Raw genomic sequence first — 12,364 nt, forward strand, 5'->3', positions numbered from 1 at the left:
TCATCACAGTCTTCATGTTAAAAATTCTTCATTAGATTTAATTTCAATATGATGCGTATTCAAAACTTATTTATATACGCTTTTAGAAAACGTATAATTAAGAAATCCTACTAAGTTTGATCATTTTTTTTCGATGTACTAGTTGTAATATTTTTTTTAATTGACCCTATTTAAACGGAGAAGTAGTATTATTACCAACAAAGTCAGGAAATAATTTCTTTTTTCGCTAGTTAGTTTAAAATAAATAACACAGATATGATTGGAGGAAAAGGTACTGAAATTCAATAAAAATAAAATAAAAAATTGAACATGTTGAAGTGTTGACGCTTTGGGTCCCCTCGAAGAAACTACACACAAACACAAATGGCTATAAGTAAAGGGTTTGATAATATGTTTCTGAAGGAAAAAAACAGAAAACAAAAAGAAAAGAAAATTTAAACAAGAAGAAGAAGACGAAAATCTTCTGATATTTATAACTATGGAGGTTCTTTTGAAATTACCCACTTCAGAGTCTCCTCTTAAGGATAAGGTTTTTGGATCTGTTCAAGTCCATGAAGCTAGTAAGGTAAATACCACCAACTCTATCTATGCATATACAAAATCTTATACGTATAAGGAAGGAATTTAGATCCTAAGAATGGATCGGTATGATATATGTGTTAGAAACTAAGAATAAAGAACAATTTTAGATTTAGTTGAGTAACTAATCAACTTGTATATTCAATAATCTTAATTAGGATGATGGAGATCACCAAGAACTTGAATCTGCCAAGGCAGAGATGAGCGAGGTGAAGGAAGAGAACGAGAAGCTTAAAGGGATGCTGGAACGAATTGAAAGTGATTACAAATCTCTCAAGCTCAGATTCTTCGACATAATTCAACAAGAACCTTCAAACACCGCAACTAGAAATCAAAACATGGTTGATCATCCCAAGCCAACGACGACGGATTTGAGTTCTATTGACCAAGAACGCGAGCTTGTATCGCTTTCACTAGGGAGAAGAAGTTCTTCCCCAAGTGAATGCACCCCCAAAAGAGAAGAGAAAACGGACGCAATCAGCGCAGAAGTCAACGCTGACGAAGAGTTGACCAAGGCTGGCTTGACCCTAGGGATCAATAATGGCAACGGCCGTGAAACGAACGAGGGTTTATCTATGGAGAATCGTGCCAATTCTAGCCATGGCTCGGAAGAAGCTCCAGGAGAAACTTGGCCACCAGGTAAAGTTGCGGGGAAGAGAAGCTCTCCAGCACCAGCCTCAGGTGGCGATGCTGATGGTGAGGCCGGTCAACAAAACCATGTTAAGAGAGCTAGAGTTTGTGTTAGAGCAAGATGTGACACGCCAACGGTACGTTCTTTAAATTATACATTCAAGTTGATCTATAACGTTAACTAAACAATTTGACTATTTATATATGACTAATGATTTGGACATGTTTATTATATTGTCTATAGATGAATGATGGTTGTCAATGGAGAAAATATGGACAAAAGATTGCGAAAGGAAATCCATGTCCACGAGCATATTATCGCTGCACGGTTGCACCTGGATGTCCGGTTAGAAAACAGGTAATATATCTACCAAATAATCAAATATATCTATCTTATGGTTTTACAATTCTGAAAGAATAGTAAAGTGAACCATATCTAGCATTACTTAGTTTGCTAAGGTTTTAATTTTAGTTCATATGTCATATTTTTAATTCAAAGAAGATTTTGAAAAGAGAAAAATCGGTTTGAATTTTCGTTCTGGTTTGGTTTGGATCTGATTTTAGTTTTATTTGCAGTAATCAAGTAAAAAACCATACAATTTCAACTGAATGATAGAATTTGTTGGTCTTTTGGATCATCATGAATTGTTTAGTAACCTTTTTAAGATTAAAAGGTTGACTGGTGTTCCATATACTATTTTGAGCAATTCTATAGAATAATTAGGACCAATGTACAAAAAAAACAAAGATATGATCTAACTATTTGTCCTAAATTATGTGTGTTTTAGGTCCAAAGATGTGCAGATGACATGTCTATACTAATCACAACCTATGAAGGAACACACAGCCATTCTCTTCCACTCTCGGCCACCACCATGGCCTCCACCACTTCAGCCGCTGCCTCCATGCTCCTCTCGGGCTCTTCCTCCTCATCAGCCGCCGAAATGATCGGAAATAACCTCTACGACAATTCAAGATTCAACAACAACAACAAATCCTTCTACTCACCCACGCTTCACTCCCCATTACATCCCACCGTCACTCTAGACCTCACCGCTCCACAACACTCTTCATCGTCTTCTTCTTCATTGCCTTCTTTAAATTTCAACAAATTCTCAAACTCTTTCCAAAGATTCCCATCCACAAGCCTAAATTTCTCCTCTACTACATCAACATCATCAAACTCGTCTACTCTCAACCTACCCGCGATTTGGGGTAATGGGTATTCTTCTTATACTCCATATCCTTACAACAACGTCCAATTTGGGACGTCCAACCTAGGAAAAACAGTCCAAAATAGCCAGTCCTTAACCGAAACCCTAACAAAAGCGCTTACTTCCGACCCAAGTTTTCACTCGGTGATCGCTGCTGCGATCTCAACTATGGTCGGATCCAACGGGGAACAACAGATCGTCGGTCCACGGCATTCGATTAGCAATAACATTCAGCAAACCACCGCGACAAATAATAACAAAGGTTGTGGAGGCTATTTTAGCAGCTTATTGATGTCTAACATAATGGCGAGTAATCAAACGGGTGCGGCTATGGATCAACCATCGTCGCAACTTCCTCCCTTCTCTATGTTCAAGAATTCTTCTTCTTCGTCATCCACGACTAATTTCGTGAACAACGAAGAGAAAAGCTAGTAAATTCTTCTTGTCTTTCGGGGTGATTTTTTTATTAGGTGATTTAGTATTGTATCAAAAGATGTTGATTCTTGTTCGTTCGTTTCTCAAAAGTGTTTACTTTTTTCTTTTTAAGTTAGGAGACTATGGAACCGAATTCAAATAAACCAAACTAAATGTACAATTTTAATGTTTTCTTGTCTAGCAAATATTATTTTCTACTTTGAGTTAGATTGAGACGATACAATGATTTAATCTATCTACTAAAGTAATTAATAATCAAACAGAAAATTACAATACTGAAATAATGAAAATACTAAAAAAGAGTCAACGTTACAATTTGGTTTCAACTTTCACGAAAATTACAGTTTGAAAAAAAAGAAAGAAAGAAAGAGAGAGAGGGTATAAAAAAAAAAAAAAAAAAAAAAAGAGTGAAAAATATATACACAGTAAAATTAAGGCGAAAGTGTTTGATGGATCTGATATGCTGATTCAGCCTTAGTGGGCCTTAACAAATAGGCCTTAGTGACATATAACAATAATGCCCAAAGGGATCATGTGATGTATCATAAAAATAGTGTGTTTGTGTTTATCTTTTAGATTTGGTGAATCATGCAAGTTTAGCTGTAAAGATTTTAGTGATAAGAAGAAAAATTATAATTGGAAAAAACATTCCGGTTTTATCTCCTAACTTCTCTATGAATCACAAATCGTCAAAATTTCCTAATTTTGTCCTATCTTATCCAATAACATTCAACCTATATAAATACTCACCAAGAAATTGATCTGACTCATATTACTTCGAATTCTTATTTGTCTTCTTCAACATGGCGAGAAGTTCTGTTTTGTTATGTTTAATTCTATTGGTTACGTTAGGAGTTGTGATAAGTGTCACATTTGCCGACAACATTGAAGTGAAATCAAAAGATCTAGAGAGCAGTAAGAAAGATAAGAAGGTTGATCATGATAGTAAGGGAGGAGAAAAGGTAGATGGTGCAAGTTCTGATGATGAAGAAAACGATAAAAAGGACAAAAAGAAAGGGCATGATGTGCACAAAAAGGATAATCAACATGAAAACAAAGACAAGGATGATGAGAAGAAGCATGTTGATAAGAAAAAGAGCGTTGGTCATGATAAAGATGATGATGATGAAAAGAAGCATAAGGATAAAAAGAAGGATGGACACAATGATGATGATGATGATGATACGGATGATGATACCGATGATGATGACGACGATGATGATGAAGATGAAGTTGATGGAGATGATAATGAGAAGGAGAATATTGGGTTATACGAGCTCAAGAAGGGAAATCTAACGATCAAATTCACAAATTGGGGTGCTTCAATCATGTCTCTCCATTTCCCTGACAAAAATGGTTAGTGAACCCAATCACATTGATAGTTGGCTAAAATGCAACTCATCTTATATGTAATATATAGACATATACTAAAATTTTATTATAATGTTTAATACGGATTTTCAGGAAAAATGGACGATATTGTTCTTGGCTATGATAGCGTCAAATCCTACAAGGTATGTAGAAAATCCTTTTTACCGGGTGTGTTATACTTTTAATGTCTTTTGAATTATATTATGTTTTTGTTATACTAATAAACTAATAAAGTAATTTGTAATCACTATTTAGACCGACAAGGTGTATTTCGGAGCAACCGTGGGCCGAGTAGCAAATAGAATAGGAAATGCCAAATTCAAATTGAATGGTAAAGAGTACAAGACAAGTGCCAACGATGGGAAAAACACACTTCATGGTAAATTAATTATGAGTGCCATAACATAATTAGATCAATTAGTTATGATTTATGCGAATAGGTGTAATGGATTAACATTTTTGTTAATTTAGGTGGCAAGAAAGGATTTGGGGATGTTGTGTGGGCAGTTGCAAAACACAAGTATGATGGCAAGAAACCTCACATTGTCTTCACTTACACAAGCCCTGATGGCGATCAAGGTTCCCTTTCTTTCACTTCTTTATTTTACCCTAAACTTTTGAAATGTACTATTTAAGGAAGAATCTAACGATTACTAGTTCCTTTTTTATATATCAATAGGGTTTCCCGGAGAACTCAATGTCACGGTGACATACAAACTTGTCAAAGACAATGAATTGAGTGTGGTGATGGAGGCAAAGCCTATAGATAAAGCAACTCCGGTGAACTTAGCTCATCACAGTTATTGGAATCTTGGTGGTCATAATTCCGGAGATATTTTGTCTGAAGAAATTCAAATCCTCGGCTCAAGCTATACTCCCGTCGATGGTGAGCTCATTCCCACCGGAAAAATCACTCCAGTGAAAGGAACAGCGTATGATTTTCTCCAACTCCGCCCTATAAAAGATAATATGAAGGATCTTAAAACAGGGTGAGTGATAGCACATATATACTAGGCTAAAATATCATTTTTTAGTATGAATAGTTACCTATATGATTGTTTTTTTCTTTATTGCAGATATGATATAAATTATTGCTTAGATGGTAAGGCGAAAAAGATGAGAAAGATAGTGGAACTCGTAGATAAGAAATCGGGGAGAAAAATGGAGTTATCCGGAAACCAACCGGGTTTGCAATTCTATACCGGAGGAATGTTAAAGGATATCAAAGGGAAGAATGGGGCGGTTTACCAAGCTTTCGGGGGATTATGTTTAGAAACACAAAGTTATCCAGACGCATTAAACCATCCGAAATTTCCTTCACAGATTGTCGAGCCAGGGAAGAAATACAAGCACACTATGCTCTTCAAGTTTTCTATTGTTTCATAGACTATTTTTATATTTTGTTACATACATGATTACCTTTGGAACCATGTTCAATGGTCATATGAAGAAGAAACTAGTTACATTGTAATTTTGTAACAATTCTTAAACTATTAAATTTCATGATTTTAACGTGAATATTCCATCTCTTTATGCATAACTCATACACACTATGTTTTCTTCTTGTTTTGATACGTAATTTTGGTTATGAACTTCACCAAATTCTCGTTGTTCTATTTACTTTTTATCTGTAACATCATAGAGGAAAATTCAGTGCCCTATGAATTTGATTAAGATCCGAAACCAGTTTGTGATGCATATAACGTAACTCCACTGAAGACGTACCTTAAGGGTTTGATATTTGTATCTAAGAGTAAGAGCCCCACCAACAAGAGTCAAGGACGTACCAATCTCAAAAAGATGCTCACACCAAGTGTTTTCAAGAATCCTGACGTCCTTTTTTTTTATACAAAGCATCTTCGTTTTTTTTTTCCGGTATAATACAAAGCATCTTTCAAAGAGTTTACTCATTGGTTCATCAAACAAATACCTTTCGGGCATATGTTGAGATGTCGCTCGTGGACATATATAGACTTTCTCGTCTTGGCCTTTATTATTTCAGTAAATCCAATTGTGATTAAAATAAAACAATAAAAATCACTAGAATCCTGAGCTCTTTGGGAATTAGATCTTTTGAACGAAATTAATTCAAGTAAATTAGAAGAATGAGTTTGTGATGCTTACCACCAACTGTAACGATCTTAAAAGAGATATTCCCTCCGTTTCAAAATATAAGGCGTTTTAGCTAAAAGCACGCCGATTAAGAAGATCTATTTTTTAAAAGTTCAGCCAATCATAAAATAGACTGCATAATAAAAATAATTATAAAATATTAAAGTAATATATAATTTGCATAGTAACTTGAAAATGACTTAATTATATTTTGAAACAAAAAGTTTCTCCAAAACGTCTTAAATTTTGAAACGGAGGGAGTATGACTTTGTATGCGGTTAAGAATAGTAATCGTCAATCGACCATAAATTTGTACATTTAAGAAAAAAAAATTATATACAGATACACATTATTATTATTAGGCAAAAGTATAAACCAATATGTCCTCTATAACAACTTATAAAAAATAAAAAAATAAAAAAACGATTATGCCAGGTCAAGCTATTCGTTATGACGGTGTTTGTTAAATCAAATGTAGAAAAGTAGAAAACAGAACATTTTAGGAGTTGACCCATTCATTATCCATTAACTTAAACATGTGCACTTAAACCAAAATTCTTATACAACCATATAAAATATACGAGAAACCCAAGATCTCACATGCCATTATCTAGCTATATATTCCATAAACTACGTATGTAAGTACGTACACGTATTGAGTGATGTCCGAAAAATTAGGTGGAGTTTGGCATATAATTTTGTGATCTGACCATAAATTTTAAGTTTTACAATAACTTTCCTTTCACCCTAAAATCCGTACCCTATACACCAACAATTCGTTTCATTTTACTTGGTAAAACTGAAAAGTTTAGGTTTAATGGTTTATTTATTTATTTTTGATAAAGGGTATTCGTTTTATTTTTTCTAAGTTTAGGTTTAGGGATTTATCACAGTAGAGTTAAGAAAAACCATTGCCTAACAACGTAACCACCTCATAATTAATTGGATGCTACACATACGAGTACAGTTTTAATTTTAAACATATATATTGTGTAGTCTTAGATTTTTTTGGCCAAACTTCCACAATCGCAAGTTTGAGTTTTTGTGAGAAGTGAAGTGGCAGTGAGGTCACATGGAGAGCCCACAAAGAAGCAAAATATTTGGTACTTTATTTGTTTTCTTGTGTTATAACAAAAATAAATAAATATATTTATCTTAAGAGAGAGTTTCTATTAATACTTGAATTCAAAAGCATCCAAAGATCCGAAAAGCTAGCTACGGATGAGTGAACGATTCTCCGAAACACTGTTTCACTTCTGTTCTCTTTTTGGACTTTTCTTCTTCGTCTTTGGAATGTGTGCTTCCAATAATCATCCTTTAGTTAGTTACCACTATCATTATATCTAAAATCGTTAATAATAACTTCCATACTGTAGTTGGTATAAATATCTTAAACGAGAAAAAACACAACGTTTTACTGACTATCACTTTGAGTATCAGTCCAAATTTATATGGCTCTGATTGGTGAACTAAAAAAAATGATACAAGTATATGAAAAGTAAAAGTGTAAAACAGTACTCTCAACATTGTGATTGAATAAAAAGTAAATTGCATTCCAAAATCGATTTGAATATTAGATTTATATATCCGACTGACAACGTGACACACACACACATTAAAATTTTAAAGATAAATTATGATTCGGTATGAGTTCCTTCTTTAGATTTTGCAATTTGCATGTACTATAAGAAAGAAAATCACATATTAAAAATAGCATAGAAAAATTTTGTAAGTTTCTAACTAAACAATTATTAGATCAAACAAAACGTAATTTATGATAAAAATATATATATATTATATTTTTACAAACTATTAAAATTTAAAGTATACTAAAATGAATGAAGATTTAAACAAATATTTATATAAATTATACATATATATATGATAAAACTAAATTAGTTTTGAATTGATTGATGATTTTTAATTAAATGACGGTAATTAACTATATACAAAAAAATATCTTAGAAATCTGATTAAAAATAAATCAGACACGAGCACACGATTTTATAAATTAAAAGTTAGATGGAAAAATGTCAGATGTAAGATATATTTCATCGGTCATGTTGTGTCAATGGCAGAGCTGGAATCCCACCCGAAGGCACATGCATCTGAAAATTTTCCATATGTTTTTGTTATTTTCCTTTTAGCTTTCTGTTCCAACCTAGCAAAATATTTAGAATTAACATATATGTATGTGTTGTTATACTTTAAATAAATTGAATTTTTTTTTGTTACACTTTTAGAAGAAGAAAAAAAACGATATGAAGCTGGAAGAAGAAAATTTTTTTGACACATTCACTTCAAAAAGATATGAAGCTGGATTTAGAAAAAAAATTATTTGCATATTAAAGTAGTGAATAAAAATGATGTTATGTGACTAACAAGAAGCGATAGTAAAAAAAAATCGTCATTACTGACAAAAATCTTTAGTAGCATGTGTTTTAGATTAAAAAATATATATATTTAGTGCACTTTTTTGTTATATATATATTTGATACGAAAGAAAAGTTTATTCATTCAATTGAAGTAACAAGAAAATATCATACTACAAATTGTTAAGTATCCCCTATACACCAATTTTCTACAAACCCAAAGGGAAAAAAAACATAATAACCCAATTCAATTTAATTTTAAAAGTGCCAAATAATTATAAAACACTCAATTAAAAAAATCTACGAAATTTTCTTTTGATGATAATAATGATATCAAGATGAGTATGATGTTGTTCTTAGACAATATAATCAATTGAACTGATGATGATTGTGATGTTGTTGCTGCTGGTCAGGCCATGCCCAATAACTAGCCGACGTCGTTTCATCAATACCATTGAACATATTGCAAAACCCTGGATCTTGTTCTTGAACAATCTGATGATCAATATTGGTCGAGGTCGTGGTCGTGGTTGCGGATGGGATTGAAGAGGGAAAAAGATCTTTGATCATGCTCACATGATTAACGTCTGAACTATTATTGTTATGATTATTTTCTGTGCTCCCATTGTTGCTCCATGAAGCTTCTGCCAATTCTCTCTTGATCTTTGCTGATTCTTTACGGTCGTGTTTTTTCAATGCCACTAACTGTTTTATGTACCAATATCATCACACGTAAACCAAAGTCAGTGGAGAGATTTATTCACATATAATTATATTAATTTGTTAAATAAAAATAAATTATTGTGATGTCAACTCCACAAGCACATGGGAAGTTTACTAGTTTAAAATGTATGTACACAAGAATCTTTATTTACTAATAAAAAATGAAATTTATAATTAATGTCTTTTGACAAACATCTTTGCGTTGGATCAAGAGCCAATCAATGATCTAATTGCAGATGATATCATACTATATACTATATACTATATATTAAAGCTATTCCAAGATCTCCAACTACGTGTTAATCCATGAAGGTTTTCCTTTTGTATATGCTTGATGAATGATAATAATAATTCATTAGCTAAAATTCTACAAACTATGAATACACATTCTCTTATTTTTTCATCGTAAAGACCACGAAGAACCTATAATATTCATAATTTAGTGACTTGTAAAAACATTCATATCAATTTAATCGGACATCGTTTGGATAAGATTAGCCTTTAAAAATAACGTGAGGAATGAGGATGTACAAAGACTAGTTGAATTTGTGTGTATATTACATACCTCAGCATGTAGTTTCTTGTTGTGGGCAAGAAGAGAATCATTGTCTGATTTCAAAACATCGAACTGTTTCTTGAGAGAATCATAGTCTCTCTCGAGCTGCTTTGTCTTCCACCTAGCTCTCCTGTTCTGAAACCATATCGCAATCTGCCTAGGCTGCAACCCTAAAGCCTTAGCAAGCTGCATCTTCCTCTCTGGCTCCAGCTTGTTCCCTAGCTCGAAGCTCTTCTCTAATGCCCTAACTTGCTCTAAATTCAGCCTCTTCTTCTTCTCTCCTAACATCATATGTGACCCATCATCTGATAGATTGTCTTCCTCGCCTACCTGGTCTTGATCATTCATGTTGTTCGTTGTTGTCGGGCTTTTTTGAGTTAGATGATGATGATGATCTGATACTCCCGTGAACGACATTGATCTGTTCATCATGTAGTTTCCTCCTCCTCCTCCTATACACCAAAACAAAGAAAACAGACTTTACCACTTATTTCTTTTTTTTGGTAATTTGGGATTTCAAGCCCCCCCCCCCCCCCCCCAGTAATCTCGTAGTCGCCATGTGAATTCCGAAGTGACCAAACGGAAAATTGATAAATTTGGTAAGAGAGAGAGAGGTACTTACCATAGAAGAGGTGAGGAGGACAAGAAGGGAGAGAGGTAGGGGAAGGTAAGTGATGAGCATTGTCTTCATGGAGTTGCTGAAACATGAAGCCATGTTGTGGAAAGGCCATCTCCAATCTCAATCCTTCTTGATTATTATTAATATTGTTCCTTTCCTCCTCATACATATACATATATATTTATATATATATATTAATATATATGTATACACACGCTCAAAGCCCACCAATGATCAACTCCTCTTATGAATTGTGAGCTAATCAATTTTCCTAGCTTATATAAAGAACTTGTTGGAGATCAATATCACAAGATCTTTGAATCTTTCTTATGAGGGACAATTTAGTGAGTAGAGGAAGAAGAAGAAGAAGAAGAAGAAGGAAGAAGAAGAAGGAAGAGATCAGTTCATGGGAGGTTTGTATAGGACCCACCCTTTATACCATTTAAGCTTTTAGGGCATATGCTGATTTTTCTTTTGATTCAATATGTATAGGACACTTGGGAAATTAAAATTAAAATTACAGAGCACATGGATACGTACATACATTTTCCACTTCATCTGCATATAGTGTTTAAATATACAGCTTAGCTTATACATATGTACAACTATAAACCAACTAATACAGTTGATTTAACATTTTTCTATTTAATTAATTAATTTGTCACACAATTATAATCCTAATATTCACAGTTAGATCTCGAGATTCATCGATATATTATCTTTCTACGATATGATATAAAGATTAGTTCGAAAAATCTTATTTAAAAATTTGAGATCAAGGAGAAAAAATTTGAAACTCTGTTCGAAACTATTAGATCTACTCATTTATATAATTAATATATACATTTTTTTTTTGACATTTTTGGATCGACAAGGCCCGATCCATAGTCAATCTCTACTACGAAAGGTAACGCGATGTAGTGGAGTGGAATTCCGGTGAAAAATGCGGAGTCAAATGGACTTAACCACTTGACTAAAAAGACATCTCTATTATATAATTAATATATACACACATGTAATCATTTTAAGAAGATAAGCAAAAAAATTAAAAGAAACTATGACACCCACTCTCAATCCTCGAATATAGGCGTAGCATTAGGGAAATTGTCATCAATTGTAATAGGGTTGGACCGGTACGCTCGAACAAATAATTTATTATGGCCTTTAATTAATATAAATGAAATCATGAATTTTAATCAGGTGTAATCAATAATTGATTAAATTATATTCCGAATATATCTAACTGTAGTTCGTAGTACGTATAAGGTATTAGCTAGTGCGTATAGATCACTGATATATAATTGAATTTTCCAATTTTATTATTAGCATTTTACGTACAGTCAAGTACATATATTACTTTCTTAAAAGGATTAAATTTTTCTTAGAAGAGATGAATAATATATGTAAAACCAGACTCATTGGTATTTTGAAGAACATTCTACAGTACAACTTAAACGCATGTGTGTTCTTCTCACCAGGTAGATGCGTTCACACTACGCACCGACCTAAGTATTTCTTACATAACCAAACTTCTATTATTTAGAAGGTAATAAGGGATAACTATTAATAGTGTCAAAAGAAAACATAATAGCTAAAGTTTTTTATAACTTAAAAGTACCAACATTCTATAGTACTAAGTTATACTAAGAATTTGGGTCAAAATATCAATTATCTTTCACTTTCTAGACTCATAATTCAGGAATGCTCATTCCAAACTTGGGCAAAGATTTAAACAAAAATAATAATAAACAAT

General features: G+C 32.9%; 3 protein-coding genes across 3 annotated transcripts; 2 read left to right on the forward strand and 1 right to left on the reverse strand.

Annotated features, from left to right (window-relative positions):
- Positions 1 to 347: 347 nt before the first annotated feature.
- On the forward strand, positions 348 to 3,065 carry LOC9307719 (probable WRKY transcription factor 72). Its single transcript, XM_002871604.2, has 4 exons — positions 348 to 565; positions 738 to 1,346; positions 1,454 to 1,567; positions 1,998 to 3,065. Exons 1-4 carry the CDS (start codon positions 479 to 481, stop codon positions 2,853 to 2,855), a joined length of 1,668 nt encoding a protein of 555 aa, XP_002871650.1. The 5' UTR covers positions 348 to 478; the 3' UTR covers positions 2,856 to 3,065.
- A 448-nt stretch (positions 3,066 to 3,513) lies between these two features.
- Positions 3,514 to 5,749, forward strand: LOC9307720 (aldose 1-epimerase). Its single transcript, XM_002871605.2, has 6 exons — positions 3,514 to 4,214; positions 4,323 to 4,372; positions 4,485 to 4,608; positions 4,701 to 4,808; positions 4,909 to 5,218; positions 5,306 to 5,749. Exons 1-6 carry the CDS (start codon positions 3,662 to 3,664, stop codon positions 5,613 to 5,615), a joined length of 1,455 nt encoding a protein of 484 aa, XP_002871651.1. The 5' UTR covers positions 3,514 to 3,661; the 3' UTR covers positions 5,616 to 5,749.
- A 3,236-nt stretch (positions 5,750 to 8,985) lies between these two features.
- Positions 8,986 to 11,146, reverse strand: LOC9307721 (homeobox-leucine zipper protein HAT7). The gene is made up of 3 exons (XM_002873663.2): positions 10,615 to 11,146; positions 10,002 to 10,444; positions 8,986 to 9,418 (listed from the first exon to the last, which is right to left on the reverse strand). The coding sequence occupies exons 1-3, from the start codon at positions 10,784 to 10,786 to the stop codon at positions 9,083 to 9,085; spliced, it is 951 nt and encodes a 316-aa protein (XP_002873709.1). The 5' UTR covers positions 10,787 to 11,146; the 3' UTR covers positions 8,986 to 9,082.
- Positions 11,147 to 12,364: the final 1,218 nt, after the last annotated feature.

This window comes from Arabidopsis lyrata, assembly GCF_000004255.2.
Source record: "Arabidopsis lyrata subsp. lyrata unplaced genomic scaffold ARALYscaffold_6, whole genome shotgun sequence".
In the NCBI taxonomy this organism is placed as follows: Eukaryota; Viridiplantae; Streptophyta; class Magnoliopsida; order Brassicales; family Brassicaceae; genus Arabidopsis; species Arabidopsis lyrata.

Bases quoted from the DNA above. Each gene is read 5' to 3' on its own strand.
- LOC9307719 (XM_002871604.2), top strand. From the start codon at position 479: ATGGAGGTTCTTTTGAAATTACCCACTTCAGAGTCTCCTCTTAAGGAT. The intron at 566-737 runs GTAAATACCACC...AATCTTAATTAG, and splicing joins AAGTCCATGAAGCTAGTAAG to GATGATGGAGATCACCAAGA. The intron at 1,347-1,453 runs GTACGTTCTTTA...TATTGTCTATAG, and splicing joins CAAGATGTGACACGCCAACG to ATGAATGATGGTTGTCAATG.
- LOC9307720 (XM_002871605.2), top strand. From the start codon at position 3,662: ATGGCGAGAAGTTCTGTTTTGTTATGTTTAATTCTATTGGTTACGTTA. The intron at 4,609-4,700 runs GTAAATTAATTA...TTGTTAATTTAG, and splicing joins TGGGAAAAACACACTTCATG to GTGGCAAGAAAGGATTTGGG. The intron at 4,809-4,908 runs GTTCCCTTTCTT...ATATATCAATAG, and splicing joins AAGCCCTGATGGCGATCAAG to GGTTTCCCGGAGAACTCAAT.
- LOC9307721 (XM_002873663.2), bottom strand. From the start codon at position 10,786: ATGTATATGTATGAGGAGGAAAGGAACAATATTAATAATAATCAAGAA. The intron at 10,445-10,614 runs GTAAGTACCTCT...TTTGGTGTATAG, and splicing joins TCCTCCTCACCTCTTCTATG to GAGGAGGAGGAGGAAACTAC. The intron at 9,419-10,001 runs GTATGTAATATA...TACATAAAACAG, and splicing joins ACAAGAAACTACATGCTGAG to TTAGTGGCATTGAAAAAACA.